Source organism: Grammomys surdaster, unplaced genomic scaffold (genome assembly GCF_004785775.1).
Source record: "Grammomys surdaster isolate TR1022 unplaced genomic scaffold, NIH_TR_1.0 325, whole genome shotgun sequence".
NCBI classification, from domain to species: Eukaryota; Metazoa; Chordata; class Mammalia; order Rodentia; family Muridae; genus Grammomys; species Grammomys surdaster.
Genome location: NW_021604744.1, coordinates 2733766 through 2753440, shown reverse-complemented (window position 1 = coordinate 2753440; position 19675 = coordinate 2733766). Strand labels below are relative to the sequence as shown.

The following is a 19675-nucleotide window of genomic DNA, read 5'->3' as shown; positions in this document are numbered from 1 at the left end:
TCCATGATAAGCAGCACTCATTCGGCTCTCAGATTAAAGCCAGAACCTGCACAGCAGGTGTGACCTGCACAGCAGGTGTGACCTTCCATGATTTGTCCTCTCTCCTAGGTGCCAGGCTCTCTGGTGTTTGTATCCCCTGCTGCTCGGCTCTACACATAACAGATCTCACTAACCCACAGATCTGCAAGTGACAGCACAGGTGGTCGTGATATTTCCCCTCTCCACACCACCATTTGGGAGGGTCCTATGTGCCTTGCCAAACCCAGATTACATAGCATTTCCTCTCCGGTGATTCCCAGAGCCCCTCAACACTCTGTTTCTCAACTCTTTCCTCTTGTTTGATTTTAAAGGTTTGATTTCAGTAGAATAGAAATCTGTAAACTGTAGTGTAACTGGTAGTCTATCTTTTAATGAGTATGTTTAGTTTTACAGCTGTGGTCAAAACGAAGTCATAAGGCCTCACACCTACCTGCCTCTGTGAACCACTGATATTTTTTTCTGTTATACTATTTTACCTTACCCTGTATAAAATGGTTGTACCGAGCCCCTGGCTCTGACATTTTGCATCTCACATAATTCATTTTAGCTTTGCTGGTGTTGTCTCTTGTACCAATATTTGGTTTGCATGATTTCATAGTTCTCCATTGTATGGATGTGCCACAGTTTATCAGTCATTAGATGACGGACTTTGGGGTTGCTTCCTGCTTGGAATAATCACAAATAGAGCTGATAGGCATCTTCCTGTAAGGCTTTGTGTGAAACCAGGCTCACTATTTTCAAAAGAGCATGCGAAGATATTTTCATTTGGTAAGTATTGTGGATGAGAGTGATGGATCATGGGATGCCTGGTCCTCAGTGGCTTGGATAGAAGTGCTAGATGCTTTGAAATTATTTCCAGGCTTTCCCACTTTGAGATCATTTCATGTTAGACACATTAACCATCCCAGAAGGCACAAAGCAGTATCTCACTTCAACTTTACATTATACTTTTTCCCTAGAGACCAACAACACTAAAAACGTTGTCATTTTTTTTTTTTTGGTTTTTGGTTTTTGGTTTTGTTCTGTCTATACATCTTGAGTGAAGTATGATTTTGCTCTTGGTCTTTTCTCCCTGGAGGATAATTGTCATCTTGCTGCATACATCTGGGGACTCCCTGGACCGTCTGCATTTCTCATTTTAGCGGGGGAAAAAAAGTCATTTTGCAATAACAATCTCAGAAAATTTTTGCAGAAACATAGTATGTAAAGCATTGTTTAGTTAGAAGTGATAATGTGTGTAGCTGCAGTACTGCAAATACAAGTGGTGAAAGAAAATATCCATAAACAGAGGCGGAAAATAAGCTACGGGGTGTGGTGCTTAGGAAGAAGAGACCCACACGCGGAACTCTCACGTGCTGACACAATTCAGTTAACCACTCGGAGGTCACACTACAAGTTGTTTTCAAAGTTAATGCATGATCTCCTAGCTTCTGGGCCCTTCGCTTAGAGCCTTTTCATATTTGAGGTTTTTTTTTTTTAGTCATGCAAAATTGCACCATTTCAAGTTAAAGCATGCTATACCCTGTTAGTGAAACTTTGGCTTCAGTGGGGGAAAAAAAACCTGAAGAGCCAATAAATATTCATGTAATCTTGGGGATCACATATTGCAAAGGACAGCTGGCTCAGGAGGGATCATTTGCCTGGGTTAGTATCTGTTTCCATTTACATTAAGAAAATATTGCAAGAAGTTATTATCTGCCTTGGGGCTCGGGGGAATCCGATGGAAAGCTGATACTGCAGCTGATTGCTTTCGACATTTGCCGATTGTAACAGAGAACCATGTGGTGATAGGCAAGTGACTTCTTACAAAACACAATTTCAGAGGCTGCGAAGGAAAAGGAGCTGGCAAGAGACAGAATGCACGGCATCTGTAAGAATGAGAAACGGGATTTGTCAGCGGCACCTGCTTGTAGCCGTCAGCCATCCCTACTGGGCCGCTGAGAAATCACTCAGAGCCAGAAACACTAATGGGCTAAGTCTCCTGTGCTTCGAAAGGCTACCGATACGGAGGAGAGAAAGTGTGGTTTTATTGAACATTTTAGCCCCAAGCCCGTGTTGATAAGATGTAATTGTATAACATTTAGTAAGTACTCGGAAAGACGTTTGTATTTCTATCTTTCTGTGCTACAGGAGACAAGCAACAGAAATTGTATTCAGTTTGAATTCATAATTATTTCACATTTGTATTTCAAGTGGATTCCAAATCTCTTACTAGAGCCCCCAAAGTACTAATCGCAGCAACTGATTGAAGGTTTTTTAATTGATATTTTCCCATTTGCTGATTGATGGTAGCAAAATGAAATTTTGTTTATCGCCTCTGATTTCTCAAACCCCATTGTACTACAGTAAATGAATGAGTAGGAAAGGTGTCAGCTGCTGTAGGTGTAACCGGAATGGACAGTGGATGGGGCAGGAGTAGGAGGGGCAGAAGTGGGATGGGGCAGGAGTGGGCGGGGCAGAAGTGGGATGGGGCAGGACAGGAGTAGACAGGGCAGGGGTGGAGTGGGGCCAGACAAGAGTAGGTGGGGCAGGAGTGGGAAAAGTGGGACAGGAGTGGGCAGGGCATGAGTGGACAGGACCTGTTAAAGGTTAAAAAAAGTAGCAACTTACTTTGCAAGTCAGAGAACAAAGACATACAGACGGACTATATCCTCATTCTTTGTCTTTAGGAATTCTGAGAGGCTCAGAGAGCTGTAAAACCCAGGACAAAATAAACAAACATGAAGTTGTTTTTAATCAAAACATCAGCAGGGTTAGTGAGGTGGCTCAGATGGTAAAGGCACTTACACACACACACACACACACACACACACACACGCACAGAGTAAATAAATAAACAGTGCCCAAGCAGTTTTCAGTAGAAAAACAAGTGCCAGCGATTGGCTGCACATGGCCCTGAGCTTTATCCTCAGCATCTCAAAAAAAAAAAAAAAAAATGGAGGCAGAAAAATAAGTAAAAATTGATAAGGGTACAGCAAGAATACAGCCATCCTAGTCAATGTTGTACTGTTATTATAGAATATCACATACTGGAAATCTTTAATAAACAGAAATTTACTGAAAATTTTAGGGTCTTCTGTGATTCCCAACTGTCTAAACTAATCACATAAAAGCAGAACACTATGTTTTATTTTTAAAAAAGCAATATTGTTAAAGAAAGAATTCTTAGATATTAATATTATCATGACTAAATTAGATTTTTAGTATAAGCATTGGGGGATTAAAAAAAATAAATGAACTCTCACATGAAACAGAACAAAAAAAGAAGCAGGAAGTCTGAGAGAAATGTTAAGAGAATTGCAGACCAATTCTGGAGGCCCTATCTAATCAAGAGTCATAGAAAAAGAGGGCGGAGAAACACAATAGGAATTGTCAAAGACATTCTATAATGAATGCTCCCAAGTTTCTAATGGAAACAAGTCCTTATACCAACCACATCAAGTGCACTACAGCAGAACTTCAGGACACAAACGGCTCAGAGACAGGAGTTATTAAGCATTTCTCCATGTCCCTAAAAGAAACACAAGTGCATTAAATTTAAGGAGCAAGAAACTCTAATAGGTTGAGACTCAATACAGACACTTCCCGGTGTCCATGGAGACGGCTCCCAGGTACCCGTGCTGTCGACCAACATAGATGCCCAAGTCATCTATTCTACAAGGGATGGCCACTATACGTGTCCCCCACATACTTCAAATTATCTCTAGACTGCTTACAACTCATAAATCAATATTAACATTTTATAAATGGTTGTGATTTAATTTAGGAACAAGACAAAACTCATAATGATGAGAAGCACAGTATGCACGTATTTGGTACAGACATAGTTTTTCTTTTTCAAAGGCCTTTAACCTTGGTTGAATACATGTATGCAGAACAGGCTAACTGCAACAACACTGGATACTAAGTTAGAAAGACACTGGAAAATTTCTGAGGAAAACTGGCCTTTAGTCTAGAACTGAAGATAGTTCTGTAAGATATAATTCAGCCAAACATGATGGCATTTTCAAACATTAAGAATTGACGAAATCACTTTCTCTCATGTATGTTTCCTAGAACACCTGTATAATTCACTCTAAAATGCACTAGTACAGTACTTGGGCTCCATGTTCATGAACCCATCCATCCTAGTTACCTAGCAACCCCCCCCATACCACCAACATGTGAATTTGAGGGCTGAGTTTCCTACTTAGGAACTTAAGGACATGCATTCAAACTGTAGCAGTACTATACCTCATATCTGCGATTGTTTCCTGGGTCTCATGCTTCTATCATTGTCCCTGTGTTGTTGCTGAGGATGTGACAACTTGCTATTGTAAGAAAGAAATCCTTAATATAAAAAATTCCCTATCTTACCATCATTACCAAATCAGTTTGCTATTTTGTAAGCAGTCTTCCTAGAAGTCACAGCTTTATTCACTGAGACAGCTTGAACTCAACCAATCAATAACCACAGCAGCAGCTGCTACTCCTAGCCTGGAAACACAGGCTTGAAGGTTTATTGAATGATGAAAATGTTTATATTTTTCTGCAGCTTTGAGTAAAAGTATAAACATGATGAAGAAGATTAACATTTGGATCAGTAGCACCAAATTTTCTATTGCTACCTTTAGACCAAAGCAATTGTAAAAGGAATTGCAGCTACTACCTAGGAGTTGGTGATATAACTTCCAGGGATATTCAGAGAACAATAAATACCTCTATAGAAGAAAAGGTACCTGTTTTCCTGTTCTTTAGCTACCTGTGCTTCACCCATCCACTGGCTCGAAGATCATGCCTATGTTTCCTTTGTTCTTAACACCATAATATCTGGACATATTGTCAGACTCTAAAGACATAGGTTCAAAGAATACATAATCTTCTCAAAATATGTATTGACTTCGTGTGGTATATACTAGCCTACTTAAACAGAATTACAAAAGAACATTTGCTTTGCAGAAGATCTAGGAATGAATGACTTGTTATATAAGAATGATTTTCACCATGAGTTGAGAAAGGTAAGGTCACTTTAGGCTTGTTGAATATGAAGAATAAAGTGTTAACCTTTTAGGCATGAGAGTCTTGAGTGTTATATCTGGAGTTTTCTGTGTGCTACACATACACTCTACCACCAAAATCTGACTCTAAACTCAAGAATATTTAAGTGCATACTTAGCAGAAACTAGTTGAACCACCTTTTCCTGTGATATCACAATGAGAAATGTAGCCATAAAGTGCTTATTCTTTTCTTCACATTCACTGTCTTAGCTAGGATTTCCATTGCTATGAAGATACATCATGACCAAGGCAACTCTTATGAAGGACAACATTTAATTGGGGCTGGCTTATAGGTTCAGAGGTTCAATCCATTATCATTAAGGCCTGAAACATGGCAACATCCAGGCAGGCATGGTGCAGGAGGAGCTGAGAGTTTTAAATCTTTATCTGAAGGCAGAAAGGAGAAGACTGATATCCTCAGGCAGCTGAGAGAAGCCACAAATCCCACACCTACAGTGACAAACTTCCTCCAACAAGGCCACATCTCCTAACACTGCCACTCTCTGGGCCAAGCATATTCAAACCACCACACCCATCCTTCTGGTGATTTTTCTTGATTCCTGTACCATATTTTCATTTACATATTTCATGGCAGACAGTAAAAACAGTGGTGTTGCAACAAAGAAACTGTGTGAACACAGCTACATAGGACCAATTTTAGAATTCTTGGAGCCCAATACAACACGAAAATATAGTGTCCCTGCCTAAAATTTACAGAGTACCTAGATGGCAAACCATAAAACCAAATACTAGGCTCTCTAAATGTGGGAACTTAGGTGGCTGCACAGGTCACATGCACATGGAATTAACTCTGTCGATAGCCCTATCAAATCTTTCCAAACACCAAAACCATTCTAGGTCAGTTTTATGACCTAAGCTGGAATAATAATGCCACCATTTCTTACTATTTCCAGTGCAATGAAATTTCTTTCCATTACCCATTCATTTGTCAATACATAGCTAAAAAGAACTCTTTTAATTGATATAAAATAAAAGCATTAGCAGTAACATATGCCTAAGGAATGCTTCTCTATAGCCATATAATTAATATTATCTGTAGGATCCTTTTTACTCATGGAAGCATGAGTTCAGCTGGATTCCCAAATTGCCAGTGATGGGCTTCCTTCCCATTCCCCTGTCTGACCATCTGCCCATTACCAACTTCAGGGCAACTAAACCATTCAGCCACAAGAGAATGACTCATGGATGTTCGGGAAATATGCAGTCCTTAAAACACCAGCTGTTCGATTTGAGATTTTGCAAAGCAATTGGCTATGAATTTCAGGGAAGATGCTTTTAATCTTGGAATATTGAATTTCATAGACTTCTAGAAGAAAACAAGTCACACAGACAAGTTTTTCTTAATTTTGCCATTATTTTTCTTAGTTAAATTAAAATGTTTTCCCCTTTTCTTCAATCCACTGGCAAGCAAGAAAAACTCTTTCAAAGGAAATTGACCACTCTTCAGGAAAGGACATCTAGTTGGGTGGGTTTGTCATATGAGAATATACTAATCCAGAGCTTCTAGAAAGAAGAGATGAAAGCTGGAGAAAGGCTCAGTAGGCTTAAGTTTCTGGAGACAGAAAATCACTAGGAGTCTTTACTAGCTATTAAAGAGCTATCCATAGGATATCCATATCCATAGTTCCTATCCATAGGAACTGAGCTAACAGCATCATCTCAGGCAGCTAAGACAGCGAAGCAGGCAAAATATCTCTCCTGGCTTCCCTTATCCTGAAACTGATGGCCCGTCTCCCTTTTGCCATCAAAGCTTTTCTGTATTACTGTGGAGTTACAGTGTATCTAGGGACACTTGTGTTCCATCTTCCCTAGGGAAGCCTTTTTTTTTCTTTACTGCTCTGAGTCTACACTTGGACCTAGTACTTAACCCTCCTCTGTCTTCTGCTGCATCCACCTTTACAGTGGGCTTGGTATTTATGAGTTGCTTTAAATATTTTTATGCTTATCTCTGATCTCTCCAACATGACTGAGTTTCCTGGGGACAAATCTGTGTGTTCTTATGTTTCTTTCCCCCAAAGAGCCTAGCATAGTACCTGTTACTAGGCAGGCTGTACAAGCGCTGATGAGCTATCCTCCTGCCCCAACCTACAATTTCAAAACTATGCAATAAATAATTTTCACAGTTTAGTGAAAGAAAAACAACTGGAATCATCCAATATTTAAAAAAAAAAAGTCAGGCTATAGATTCAAAACCCAACCAAACTTCCCTGACTTGTCCAAGCTAATGTTTAACCTTTGCTAGTTAGTGGATTGGTGATGTAATGGCAGTGTTTGGTATTGATTGCCTGTGAAGTATTTGTCACACTCATTTGAGAACTATCACTCGTCTTGTAAATGAGCCAGGATTGATGCAGATCCACTCCTGCCGTCCAGGGTTGTCCTCCATACATGAGGCCACTTCCCAGGATAACAGGGAGATAATTAAATGTAAACACCAAGGCAAGCTTTCCTTCCTCTGAGGTGAAAAACACCTAAGGGATGTGCAATGAAAATGCTGAAATGGTGAGAAAGGAGAACAGGGAGCAAGCTAACGATCCTTCCTCCTGGGATTCCGCACAGGAAGAAAGCAGCTGAGCGTGGTGGTGCGTGCCTATAATCCCCGCACTCTGGAAGCAAGGCAGAGAGGAGAGATGTGAGACCACTCTGGGATGCAGAGATATCCAAGCCAACTGGGGCAACAAAGCAAGACCCTGTCTCAAACAAATAGGTGGATAAATACATTGTAGTTATCCAAAAGTCAAGTTTTACAGGTAGTCAACACCTTCATGGGAACCGACATTAGGCAGAACTCCACGTACTCATTGACTGACCCAGTCCACTTTGATGAAGCCCAGAGACCTTGAGTAGGCCACAGAGATCCAGTAAGAGAGTCCATGCAAAGAAAGAGGAAGGCCACCGTCTAACATCATATCTAACGTCACCAGAGACCCCAGGGATCTCAGCCTTTAGAACTCACAATGGCGAGAATCCAGGCAAAGAGACTTTTTCTGAGTGTCTATAAGATATGTGGTATGTTGGCCAATGACAAAGCAGGTGATTCATCTCTAGGAGGGTACAAAGTGTATTACAAAGAAATATGCTATAGGATGAATAATTAAATAGGAAAGATGCAATTTTTTTCTCTATAACTTTGGGTTTCCAATTATAATTTCTATCTACTAACATATCATTTCTTTCCCAAACATCATTATGTCCAAAGCCAAACATCAAGAAAAGCCAAAAGAGGCAGGTTAGGTCCACCAAGACCTCTGATGACTGGAGCCTGGATCACCGGGGCTCTGAGCCCTATTTGCTCTCTGTGACCTGGAACAAATTACTAACTACTGTCTGCTACCATTTGTTCCACTGAAAACTCATAATGATATCATTTACGTGACTGGATTAAAGGGCTACATTATGTGCATATAAATATAACTACATGTATGAATAAGTTTTAAATTAAATGTTAAACTTTAATGTTCATGTCAAATAAATTTAAGTAAAAATAAATTTAAATATTAAATAAATAAATATCATTTAACAAAGTGTTCATTTCGTGTTAGCAAATACTCAAAAGAGGTAGAAGGAATTGTTATTAGCTCTCAATAAAAATGATGGTTGATCACCAAGAGATCTGCACTACGTTTATTTTCCTTTGAATAATAAACTATTATTGTCAAGTTGGTGTTTTCAACAAATATGTGCAATAATTGTAATGGGAAAAAAATTAGAGAAAGACAGATTTGGCCTCATTTAGTATTGATCCAATCCCTAAAACACTTCTCTTTTTCTCAAATGAATCTATTTCCTGTGTGATGCTTAGAGAATGGTATTCTTCATATGCCTTTAGTTTTAGTTATCTCATATAGAAAGAAACCAGGTTGACACACACAGAGTGGGGTGGAGAGAGGGAAAGAAAGAGGGAGGGAGGGAGGGAGGGAGGGAGGGAGGGAGGGAGGGAAAGAGGGAAGGAGGGAAGGAGGGAAAGCGTGATCACAATGGTTATGTAAGGAGTATTTGAAAGGAAATAGTAATAAAAGGATGATAGTTAACACTTCCAGGACTGGGCACTATTCTTTTATCTACCTTCATACAATGGCTCATCCAGCCTTCAGAACCACTGTGAGGTCAGTGATGGTATTATCCCAATAACAGTTAGAAAACAGTTAAGAGATTTTAGGCAACTTCCCAAATATCACAGGATAGACAACAGGATAGTCATATTTATGGGCAGGAAGGCCAAATCATGTCTGGTCATTCCAAGAACTATTAAGTACGGGAAGGGGAAAACAAGGCAGAAAAAAATTCTCCTCCTAATTATGATTGACGGCTAAATACTTTGCAATGCCTACATAATTTCTTGCATTTATTCTTTTTAGTATGTGTGTGCATGTCCATGCATGTGCCTGTGTGGATGATGTGTGTATGCACACACGAGAATCACAGTGCTCCTGTGGAGATCTGATGACTAGTCTGCAGAGGCAGGCCTCTCTTGTGAGATCAGGAGATTAAACTCAAGGCTTCAGCCTGGGCTCTGCCTCATGGGCCACCTTACATTTTTTTTTTGAACCTGTAGCTGTTATTACATTTCTGCCTGAGAAATATAGCCTATGACTCCAAGATAATCATTAGTAAACTCTAAATAGTGCTCTCTTAATTAAACCCATTAGTGCTTTATAGGAAATATAAATGTGTTTGGGCTCAAACCTGATGAGTTTCACTTCAGGGACACAAGCTTGGCCAATATTTGTCTATGCTGTCTGTAACCTTTCACAGTACAGAGTGAGCAAGGTCCTAGTTCATTAACCCCCTGATTGTCCTTCCTCTCTATGGTCATTAGTTGATAATTCCGCCCTTCACTGTAACAAATGCACAAAAGTGATAGTTCAAGGTGTAGCCATCCTTAGAGACTGAACGGTGGACTGTGCCTTTCTCTGTTTTCTGCTCTTTGTTCCCGACTCATCAACAGTTTCCTAGAATACAAGCTCTAAAAAGGGACACACAGGGACGCTGTGTACTGTTGAGATGTGACCGCCAACATGGTTACCTTGGTAGGTTCCCCCACCACCACCATTTACACTAAATGTCAATCAACTTGCTAGAAAAATTTGCATCCCCATGTATCTGGTTCTTCTCAAACATATAAACAAAAGTCAAAAGTAGAATGTGTTCATTGTTTTAAAGAAATGTGTAGAAGTTATGCCAACTGTAAGACCTTCAAAATATTTTAAGTTCTCAACAGTTGGAATAAATCTTCTGGTTAATAGAAGAACATTGTTTAAAGGGTAGGTTTCTTTTTTTTTTCTTTTTTCTATTTTTATTTCTTGTGATCCTTCCAAATGTGTCTTTGCCACCAATGGCGTCTCAGATTCAAGAAATTAGCACTTGACATTAGCATGTTCCCAAGGTCACCTTATGAAGTGGAAAGGGAAAAATGATGGAAAACCATGTTGCCCTGAAACTAAAGCAGAGCTGAGAGATGGTAAATTCTGCCACTTTGCCAGGTAGCTGCTGGATTGATAGGTACTGAGAGATCTCCCCTTTCCTCCACTCAATAAAAAGGAGATATAAATTAAGTTCCTGTCCTTTTCTGTACCTTTCTGCACCATTGTCTCCCAAGTTTGAGCTCTTTTTGCACACTGTGCCACACCTGTGACTCTCAAGCACTGGTATGTACCAGGCTTTCCCAAGAAGATGCTTAGAAATCCGTGGTCCTGCTCTCTCATCTAGACACTCAGATTCTGAGGCTAGAATATGGCCCAAATCCTCACATGAGTTTGATATCTCTCAAAACTCAAGAGCCTCAGGTGCTGTGAAGGACTTGAGTTAAGGAACTTAGGTCTCAATAGTATACACAGAACCACAGCTAGTAGAAAAGTTGTGATGTGGAGCCAAAGATATTGATGAGGGGAGAAACTTACCACGTTGCACCGTTTGTCTTAGGCTGGGGCTTAAAGGTAGAACATGTGCTGGTGATGTCCCTGATACCTGTTTCTGTTGGGGTTTTTTTTTAGCTGTGCCCCATAAAATCGGACGAATCATTGACGGGAGCCCTGCAGATCGCTGTGCCAAACTCAAAGTGGGCGACCGGATCCTAGCAGTCAACGGCCAGTCTATCATCAACATGCCTCACGCTGACATCGTGAAGCTCATCAAGGATGCGGGGCTCAGTGTCACCCTTCGCATCATTCCTCAGGAGGGTGAGTGCCTGAGGTGGCCTTCCAGAGAAACAGACTGTAGACACAGTAGCCAGCCACCAGACTTCGATGCTAAAACAGAAGCTCCCAACTAGGCTGATTGCAGAGTACCTGGTACTGTCTAGAGACAGTTTTAACTGTCGTGGTTGGATCAGGGATATGACTGTCAGCTACTTAGTAGACGTCAGAGACACTTTGAAACATCCTTATGATGCTCAGGACAGTGTTTCACCACGAAGGATTATCTGATCCAAAGTGTGAAGAGTGACAAGGGTGAGAGATAATATTAAAACACATGGAGTAGACAGAGAACCGGTTCATGTCAGGATGCAAATAGGCCACCTCCCTTTGTTACCCAACTACAAAAATAGACAGACAGACAGACAGACAGACAGACAGACAGACAATAATGGCCATAGTTTGTGTCTGTCATTTGAAAACACCAATCTGTATAGACAAGTCAGAGAAAATGAACTGTGAGCAACATTGTGTGCTACAGCCCCTCCATGCTTCTCCACCCTCTCAGTCTGCAGTATTGGTTCTGGCTTTACCCTAACACATGACGGTCATTTTCATTGAAATTGTATATTGTTATGAAAAAAACAAGAAGCAGTTTTTGAATAGCTTTATGAATCTCCCTGTGTGCAGAATGCTTTTTTCTTTCTGGAGAACTTTACAGATGACTCTCAGTAAGACTGGCAAGGGACCAGAGAAGAGGTTGTAACAGTATTCATTAGCTTGTACAGACAGCTAGCTGCCTACCTGCACTTTGGAAACCTGGTAAGAGTTCTTGAACTGGGAGTGGTAACACACATAGTCCATTAACCCAGCTCCTTGGAAGGTGGAGTAAGAACGGCCAATTCAGGATGAGTGAGGCTATATTGAAAAGGAAAGAAAGGAAGAGAAACTTCTTAAACCATCAAAAGGTGTTAGCTAGAACATTTCAGCGAGAAATTCCTATATTTTTAGAATACTAGACTGTGTTCTTTCTATGTTTGTCCCTTTGAATAGTTTTCTCATAGTTTTAACACATTGTTTTTACTTAGTTGGTTTTGCTTCTGTGACCTTTCCTTTCAACAAAATGGCAACACTGCTCATAACTTTACCCAGTAACAATAAGAACACTCCTTCCAGGAATGGTGTGGACCTTCCTAAGTTTAACCTGATAGGGAAAAGCCCCCCACAGAAACCAAAATGACCGAGGAGGCACCAAGCCTCAGCCTCTGTTTACTCTTGCCTCTGATCAGATGCTAACCTAACCACATCTGTTGCCTTGACTCCCCATCAGAGCTCAACAGCCCAACATCAGCACCCAGTTCAGAGAAGCAGAGCCCCATGGCCCAGCAGCACAGCCCTCTGGCCCAGCAGAGCCCTCTGGCCCAGCCAAGCCCAGCCACCCCCAACAGCCCGGTTTCACAGCCAGCTCCTCCTCAACCTCTCCAGCTGCAAGGACATGAAAATAGGTAATGCTTCACCTCTGACTTCTCTAACTCTGAGAGGCAGGGGAGGTGAATCCCTGAGAACTGTTTAGGACATAGCTGGGAAAGAGATTTTCATGCAACTTAAATTACTGTGTGGACATTTAGATGATTTCAGAAGGTGGGGGGAGACAGAGACAGAGAGAGAGACAGAGACAGAGAGACAGAGACAGAGAGACAGAGAGAGAGAGAGAGACAGAGAGAGAATGTGTATATGTGCTAAATATATTGTTTCATTAGTAAATGTAACTCAACATCTGCCCTGCAAGGTAGGAGAAGCTTCTCTGCAGAAGTGCTGAGCCCTCACAGACAAGCTGGGGTTAACTACCTGAGAGCATTAAGGAGTTTCTAGAATAAGAACCCAGGAAAGGTCCTCTGGCAGGAGAGAGAGTCAAGCATGGTTTTCCAAGGCCAGGGTTGTTGTAGACTAGGGTACGGGGGGAGCTTGAGATGAGCCCATAGAGGGTGACAGAAGCCACCCCTGAAGCTCTGGTAAGAGGATTCAAGGTCCTCAGGTCTGTCCTAGTAGAGTGCGGAGTTTCTATAGGTTCCAGACCAGCAAATTTCATCACTGGGTTCTCTTTTCTGAAACTCTCACTTGTTCCTAGAGGGGAAACAGCCAGGAGGCTGGCAGGGAAAAGAGTGAAAAGAGGGTCTGGATAAAACCACTGAGCCACAATCACAATGACAGCATTGAGGGCAGGAGAGGTAGCAGGACCCCTAGCCAATTATAACTTTAGATTGTCCTCCCCACAGCCTAGTGAGAATCATCTGTCCCAGACATAGGGACCTCCTGTACTAGTAACATGAGTAAGGTTCTTTGAGGCTCTAGAAGACAGAAGTGAAATATAAAATTGTGACTAGTGTGCAACAGAAAACCTGGCTTGGGTTGAGCCATTCAAGAAGTAGGTAAGGGAATGGTCTCACATGGTTTTCTTCCTTCCAACAGGAGAAAAATCGAACATATCTGAATGTGAGTGCCCCTTACCCTTTCGTGTCCAGCATTTTCAGGACAGCTGCTTCCAGTGTGCCCTCCCCAACCCCCACTCAGTGAAGATGGAGACAAACTTTCTATATTCAGAGCTCTCTGGTCCCATCACTCACACTACTTCAGAACAGTGATTTTCTCTGTGCTAGGGGTGACATTTCCATAAAACTCATTCTGCTATGATTTCCCCATGTGCTTTCATGGAAAACTGAGTGCCTGGCCATCCTTGGCTGCTTATGTTTTAAACGTATGCTCAGGAAAAGAGAAGCCCCATTGAGCAAATGATGCAGAGGTAAGAGCTTGACAGCCCGAAAGCAGAGTTAAGTCCTGGTTGCCTCAGTAATGAGCCCCAGCTGTGCTTGCCAACGCCATGTGTTACTAGTGCAGATTGCACTGGCTTTCCTCAGGATCCATCTGAGAGAGTCCAGAGGGAGGGTCTGGGCACACCTGCAGTCCCTCACAGTCTCAGACTCCTGCTCTTGGCTTTGCTATTGTAGATGAGTGTTGTAACCCACAACTTCTTTCAGAATGCAACTGCCCTGAACTTGGGTCTTGCTTCTCGACTTGGATGGGTAATCTCATCTCTACTAGCTAGTTAATTCTCCTGGTCCACTGGCCATCATCTCTCCAGAAAAGATTCTCCCACTGTGATGAGCAAAGCCTGAGAGTATATTAAAGGTCCCTGGGGAGAACAGCTGGCTAAGCCACTGTAGGCACCTAGCTTACAACTACGGCCCCCTCTCTCCCTCTCATGGAAGCAATGGTCTTTGCAAACACCTTTTCCTTGACCACAAAATAAAATATTTCCCAAATCTGGTATTAGCATATTTACCTGATTCAAAATTTTATAAATCACCACCTTATTTGTTTCAGTAACATTAAGAACCTTTAATAGGCCTGTGCCCAGGTTCCCTGGCTTATATTTTTATTGTAACTGGAGATTCATGTATGGATGAGCAAAACAATTCAATGATTTTACAAATATTAGAAATGTTTTCATACCCTCCTCCAAAGTTTGCCATGGTGTCAAAGAAAAACTCTGTGCCTATTTGTACACCAGTCTAGAAATGCTGCCAAAGCAGTTCATATACCAAGTTCTTCTACACAAGGTATGCCCACCTATATGTCAGAGTGACCCATTTCCTATGCAAGAGCAGGATAGCATTCTCCCATATTAACTTCTTATGCTTCCCAGAGTTCTCAGGAATTACAGAATAATTCTAAGATAATTATAAGTGAAAGTGAGAAAATTAAAAAGAAAAGAATGATTATAGAATATATTCCAAAACTAAGTATTAAGAACAGAGTTCTCTTCTCCAACAAGGCCAATTGATCTTTGCCATTTAAAACCACAAGGCCCATGGAAGAGCACTGGAAAATGTCTTCCTTCAAACACCTTGAACCTAGATACTCAAAGCTGGAAATGATTCTTTTCTAAATTTAGTTAAAATATAAATAAATCGTTTCTTCCGTTCCTCCTTCCTGCTGCTCCCATCCCCAGCTCCTCTCCCAAATTATCAGCCTCCCACTCTTTAACTACTACTGGTATATATATGAAAATATATATAAGCAAATAACACATAAATGCAGCCTGCTGGGTCACTTCAGTGTTGCCTGAATGTGTAGGCTTCTAGCGCTGACCACTCAGTATTGGATAACCAATCACGAAACTCATCACTGGGGAAGAGCTCTTCCTCTCCAAGCCATCATTAATTACCTATAGGTCTTAAGCTCTCATTTTCCCCTGGAAATGGTTCAGAAAAGACTCACATTCTCTGCCAGATCTCCTGGGCAGCATTTCTTAGCCTTGGAACTTTAGCACACCATAAAAGCTCACTAGAATTTACTATTTGCTATCTGTCTCTATCATCTCAAAGTATCTTTAGCAATAAAATTAACAGCTACAAGAACTAGGTTGGTGATCTTCCTTTATACGTAAAATAACTTTTAAGAGTACACACACATGTGTATGTGAGAGTGCATGTGTGTGTGTGTGTACATGCATGCATCTTCCTCTGTAAGGTATCCATTTGTAGGTGGCATGCATCTCCAAGCATGTGCAGAGGCCAGAGGTTCATTGGGTATGTTTCTCAACCGAGTTTGCATCTTACTGTTTAGAAAGAGAGTCTATCTCTGAACCCAGAACTCACTAGTTGTTTAGACTATAAGGCCAGCAAAGCCCCTGGACCCTCCCATTTCTCTTCACTAGTGCTGAGATCACAAGCACAGGCTGCTGTGCCTGGATTAATGTAGGTCCTCACGTTCATACGGCAAGCACTTCACCAACTTACCCAGTTTCCTAGCCAAGAGCCTGGCTTGTCCTCTTAATTTTTAATAATCTAACCCTAGATTTCCCACCAAGGGAAATGTTTCACTTATGCAGCCCAACCCAATTTTTACTCTAACCCATGTATCACTCAAAATTAGCAACGTTCATAAAAAATTAAGTACATTTTCTTTTTAAAGAATACTTCGCATCCTGACACATGGCAGCGGAAGAGAGGGGCGTTTGATGCTCGGTGGCCAATCAGTGGCCAAGACGACAGCTGCAGCAAGCTTCACCAGTTCTATTTCTAGTCATTTGTCTAATCTTTGGGGAGATTCTCGAATTTCATCCCCTTTCACCGTACCTCGAGACACAGCTGGTTGGAAACAGAACGCATAATAGATATTTCATACCAATACCATACAGATCATAAAAATAAAGTGGCTCGGCTATAACTTAAAATAGCACGACACCCAAACTACAAAGCTAGTGATTTCTAGAAGGGAACCAACACACACTGGCAAATGTCACCCAGTTCCTCCCCTTTTGTTTAATGCTCGCTTTTGCATAGCTAAGCATCTTATTCAAATCGTACTTTAAAAGATTCTGTTCACAGCTTGCACCTCAGTAGGCGAAGGAACTGTGGGGGATAAAGCAAAGCCTGATTTATACAACTCGTGGAAGGAGTGTCTCCCCCCTCTGCAGGGTTAAGTAATAAATGCAGCCTACTCAGAGGGGTGGTTGAAACTACCTACTAACTCCCAAGAAGCCCAGTAAACATGGCTGTTTTCCTACATTCCCACCGTGCCTCTGCAAATATTGAGTTATAGTAGTGGTAACTGCTTAGGTGCACTTCTAAAAAGATATTTGTTAGTAATCAGCACCCGTAAGAGCATAAACCATTGAAGACCCTGTCTAATGATGATTGTAAAATTCTACAATCTATGAACCTTTTTTTCTGTTCGAAGTATTTCCTTAATTCCACAAGGCATGGTAGGTAGCACACGTCTGCAGTCTGGTCACTCATAAGGCTCATGGTGGTATATCACAAATTCAAGACCAGCCTGGGCTGCATATTAGGCATTGTCTAAAATAAACAAAAGTTTTAAAAAGGATTTTGCTCACTCTTCAGAATATTGCTTTACTCTAACTGCATCTGTACTGCAGCATCAGGCAATAAAGTATAAAATTAAAGAGTCTCTATTCCGTGGTGCTGATCTTACCCCCGTGCCTACGATCCCACAAAGCCTGGGGTTGCCCAGCATGCCCTTTGTGACCTGGTAGCCCCCACAGCTTAGAGCAGTGGGAAAGCCTGAAGATTACTCAGTTGCTCTTGAGTATATTAGCCCTCTCTGTGTTTATCAGCATGTAAGGACTAAAAGTAAGCTGGAAATGAATGTTGCCCTGGGCCATTTTGCCTCTTCTCCTGTCACATGACCACAGTGGAATCCAGTGCCAATCCTGGTCGCTGTGCTTTCATGTTTTAACTTCTACAGTAGCTTCCATTTTTTCCCAATGAGCTAGTGACCCTGGGCCTGCTTTGTATTCAGTGATGATCATGCTTAACTCCCACTCCTTCAGCTTAACAGTTAAATAACCCTGGGCTGGGGCTGGAGAAATGGCTCAGTGTTTCAGAGCACTTGCTCTTGCAGAGGACTGGGGTTCAGTTCCCAGTGTGCACATGGTGTCTCAGAGGTCTTTGTAACTCCAGGTTCAGGGATCTGATGCTTTCTTCTGGCTGCTAAACACACACACACACTCACACTCACACTCATGCATAGGTAAACATATAAAATAAGAATAAATAAAACTTTTTAAAACAAGTCATTAATAACATGTTTATAAACTATTTGGTGATCATTTCAGTTGTGCTTATATGACATAATGATACCATTCCAATAAGAGTGTTTGTGTGTATGTGTGTGTGTGTGTTAGAGAGAGAGTCAGAGAGAGACAGAGAGACAGACAGAGAAGAAGCAGGGAGCATAGAGAGAGAAAGTAGAAGAAAGAAAGAGGGATAAGACATTTTAATTCCTTAGATTTGTAATAATTCTGAGTTGAGTTTATTCTAAAGATTGTTTTAATTATGTGTACATGAATATGTCTCTGTGTAGACATGTATACATGAGCACAGTACCTATGGAGTGCAAGAAAGTCAAATTCCCCAGAGTATTTGTGACCACGTGACACGGGTGCTGGGCACTGAACTGTAGTCCTCTACAGGAGCAGTGCATGCTGTTAACTACTAAGCAGCCCTCCCTCTAGCCCACTGAGTGTGGAGCTTTTAAATAACCAAAGTGAGAGAATATCCAGGAGGCGTTTTCCACATAGTTCTAGTCAAAGCATCACTTTTGTGTCGATTTCTTGATGAGCCAAATGAAAGTGTGTAATGCAACATTTGTTAACAATGTTTAGATAATGCCATTTCTTTAATCTTCTTTAATCCTAAATATGTAGCAAGACCAACTCAAGGATTTGGGTCCCCACAAACTGTGGTGGCTGGACTATGCTTAGTCGTTCTAATCTCCTCAGAGCACCGAAATACCAAAGTAAACCCCTTTCCCTTCATCCAGCTACAGGTCAGAAGTAAAAGCAAGGCAAGATGTGAAACCAGACGTCCGGCAGCCTCCCTTCACAGACTACAGGCAGCCACCACTGGACTACTCGCAGCCTCCACCCTTGGACTATAGGCAGCACTCCCCAGACACCAGGCAGTACCCTCTGTCAGACTACCGGCAGCCACAGGTACCTCTGCTGGAGATCATGGGGTCCCCACCAAGACGTTCTGATGTACAAGGAATGCCACAGAAGGGAGGCAGAAATGACATCGTGCTGGAGCAGAGAGCTGGAGCTCTGGTACTAGTATTGCTATCAGGGTCATGCCCGCATCTCCAAAACTTGAAGGCATGAATAAATCTTTTCCAGAATAAAGCAGAACAGTTCACCCGTGAACCTGTCAGGAGTGAGTGGGCAGTCACAGTGAACTAATCCTTGATAATAATTAACCAGCTAACACCAAGAACGTACACAGTCTTGTCAACTGTCATTTTTAAACTTCTGCTAGACTCCTGTGAAACTGCTAATGCAGAAAATTTTACATTTTCCAGCCATTGGGGGGTTTTCAGAGCCATAGTTTCTAAGTGGCTTCCTGCCCCCACTCTGTGGTAAAGAGCCATGCCTCTATACAGAGGGCAAAGCCAAGGGTGGCTTTATAATCTACCTTGCAGCCACTGTAATTGCCAAAAACCCCTGTGCACACAACAAAGGGCTCAGCTGTTTTCATTATTGGTTGTGTTGGACATACCTCCTGAGACTTCCTTAACCTGTCTGAATTCCATTTCCTCAAGGCTGGATCTCCCTTACAGACCAAGGTAAATGGTAACCTCTGTGAAAGGTATCAAGACCAGAGCTCAGTGTCTAGTAAGCATTCATCACTTGGTAATGAGATACCAAGATAGAAATTAAGGACAATTTCCACTCTATCAGATTATATTGTGCCCTACTATTAAATGAAGGGCAACTTTAACCCCAAATAGTTTAAGTAGATTGATAATCAGGAAGTCTTGCACACACAACATTGTCAGGGAAAGAAAAACTGATTTTGTGTCCTCCGACTTGATGTTCAGCAGTCTGTACAACTGAAAGATACAGTCAGAACCAGCAGTCTGTA

At 41.6% G+C, this 19675-nt stretch overlaps 1 protein-coding gene and 1 long non-coding RNA gene across 4 annotated transcripts in view; one reads left to right on the top strand and one right to left on the bottom strand.

Annotated features, from left to right (window-relative positions):
* The window catches only part of Magi2 (membrane associated guanylate kinase, WW and PDZ domain containing 2), a 1345877-nt gene that overhangs the window by 1240129 nt on the left and 86073 nt on the right, over positions 1–19675 (top strand). For all 3 annotated transcript variants that reach the window (XM_028778110.1, XM_028778109.1, XM_028778111.1), the window contains 3 exons: positions 11091–11276; positions 12562–12736; positions 18579–18750. In XM_028778110.1, the coding sequence (XP_028633943.1) occupies positions 11091–11276; positions 12562–12736; positions 18579–18750 (533 nt within the window). The remainder of the gene's footprint in view (positions 1–11090; positions 11277–12561; positions 12737–18578; positions 18751–19675) is intronic.
* On the bottom strand, positions 1821–3552 carry LOC114630026. The gene is made up of 3 exons (XR_003712754.1): positions 3473–3552; positions 2650–2730; positions 1821–1907 (listed from the first exon to the last, which is right to left on the bottom strand). It is a non-coding gene; the product is annotated as an uncharacterized LOC114630026 (long non-coding RNA).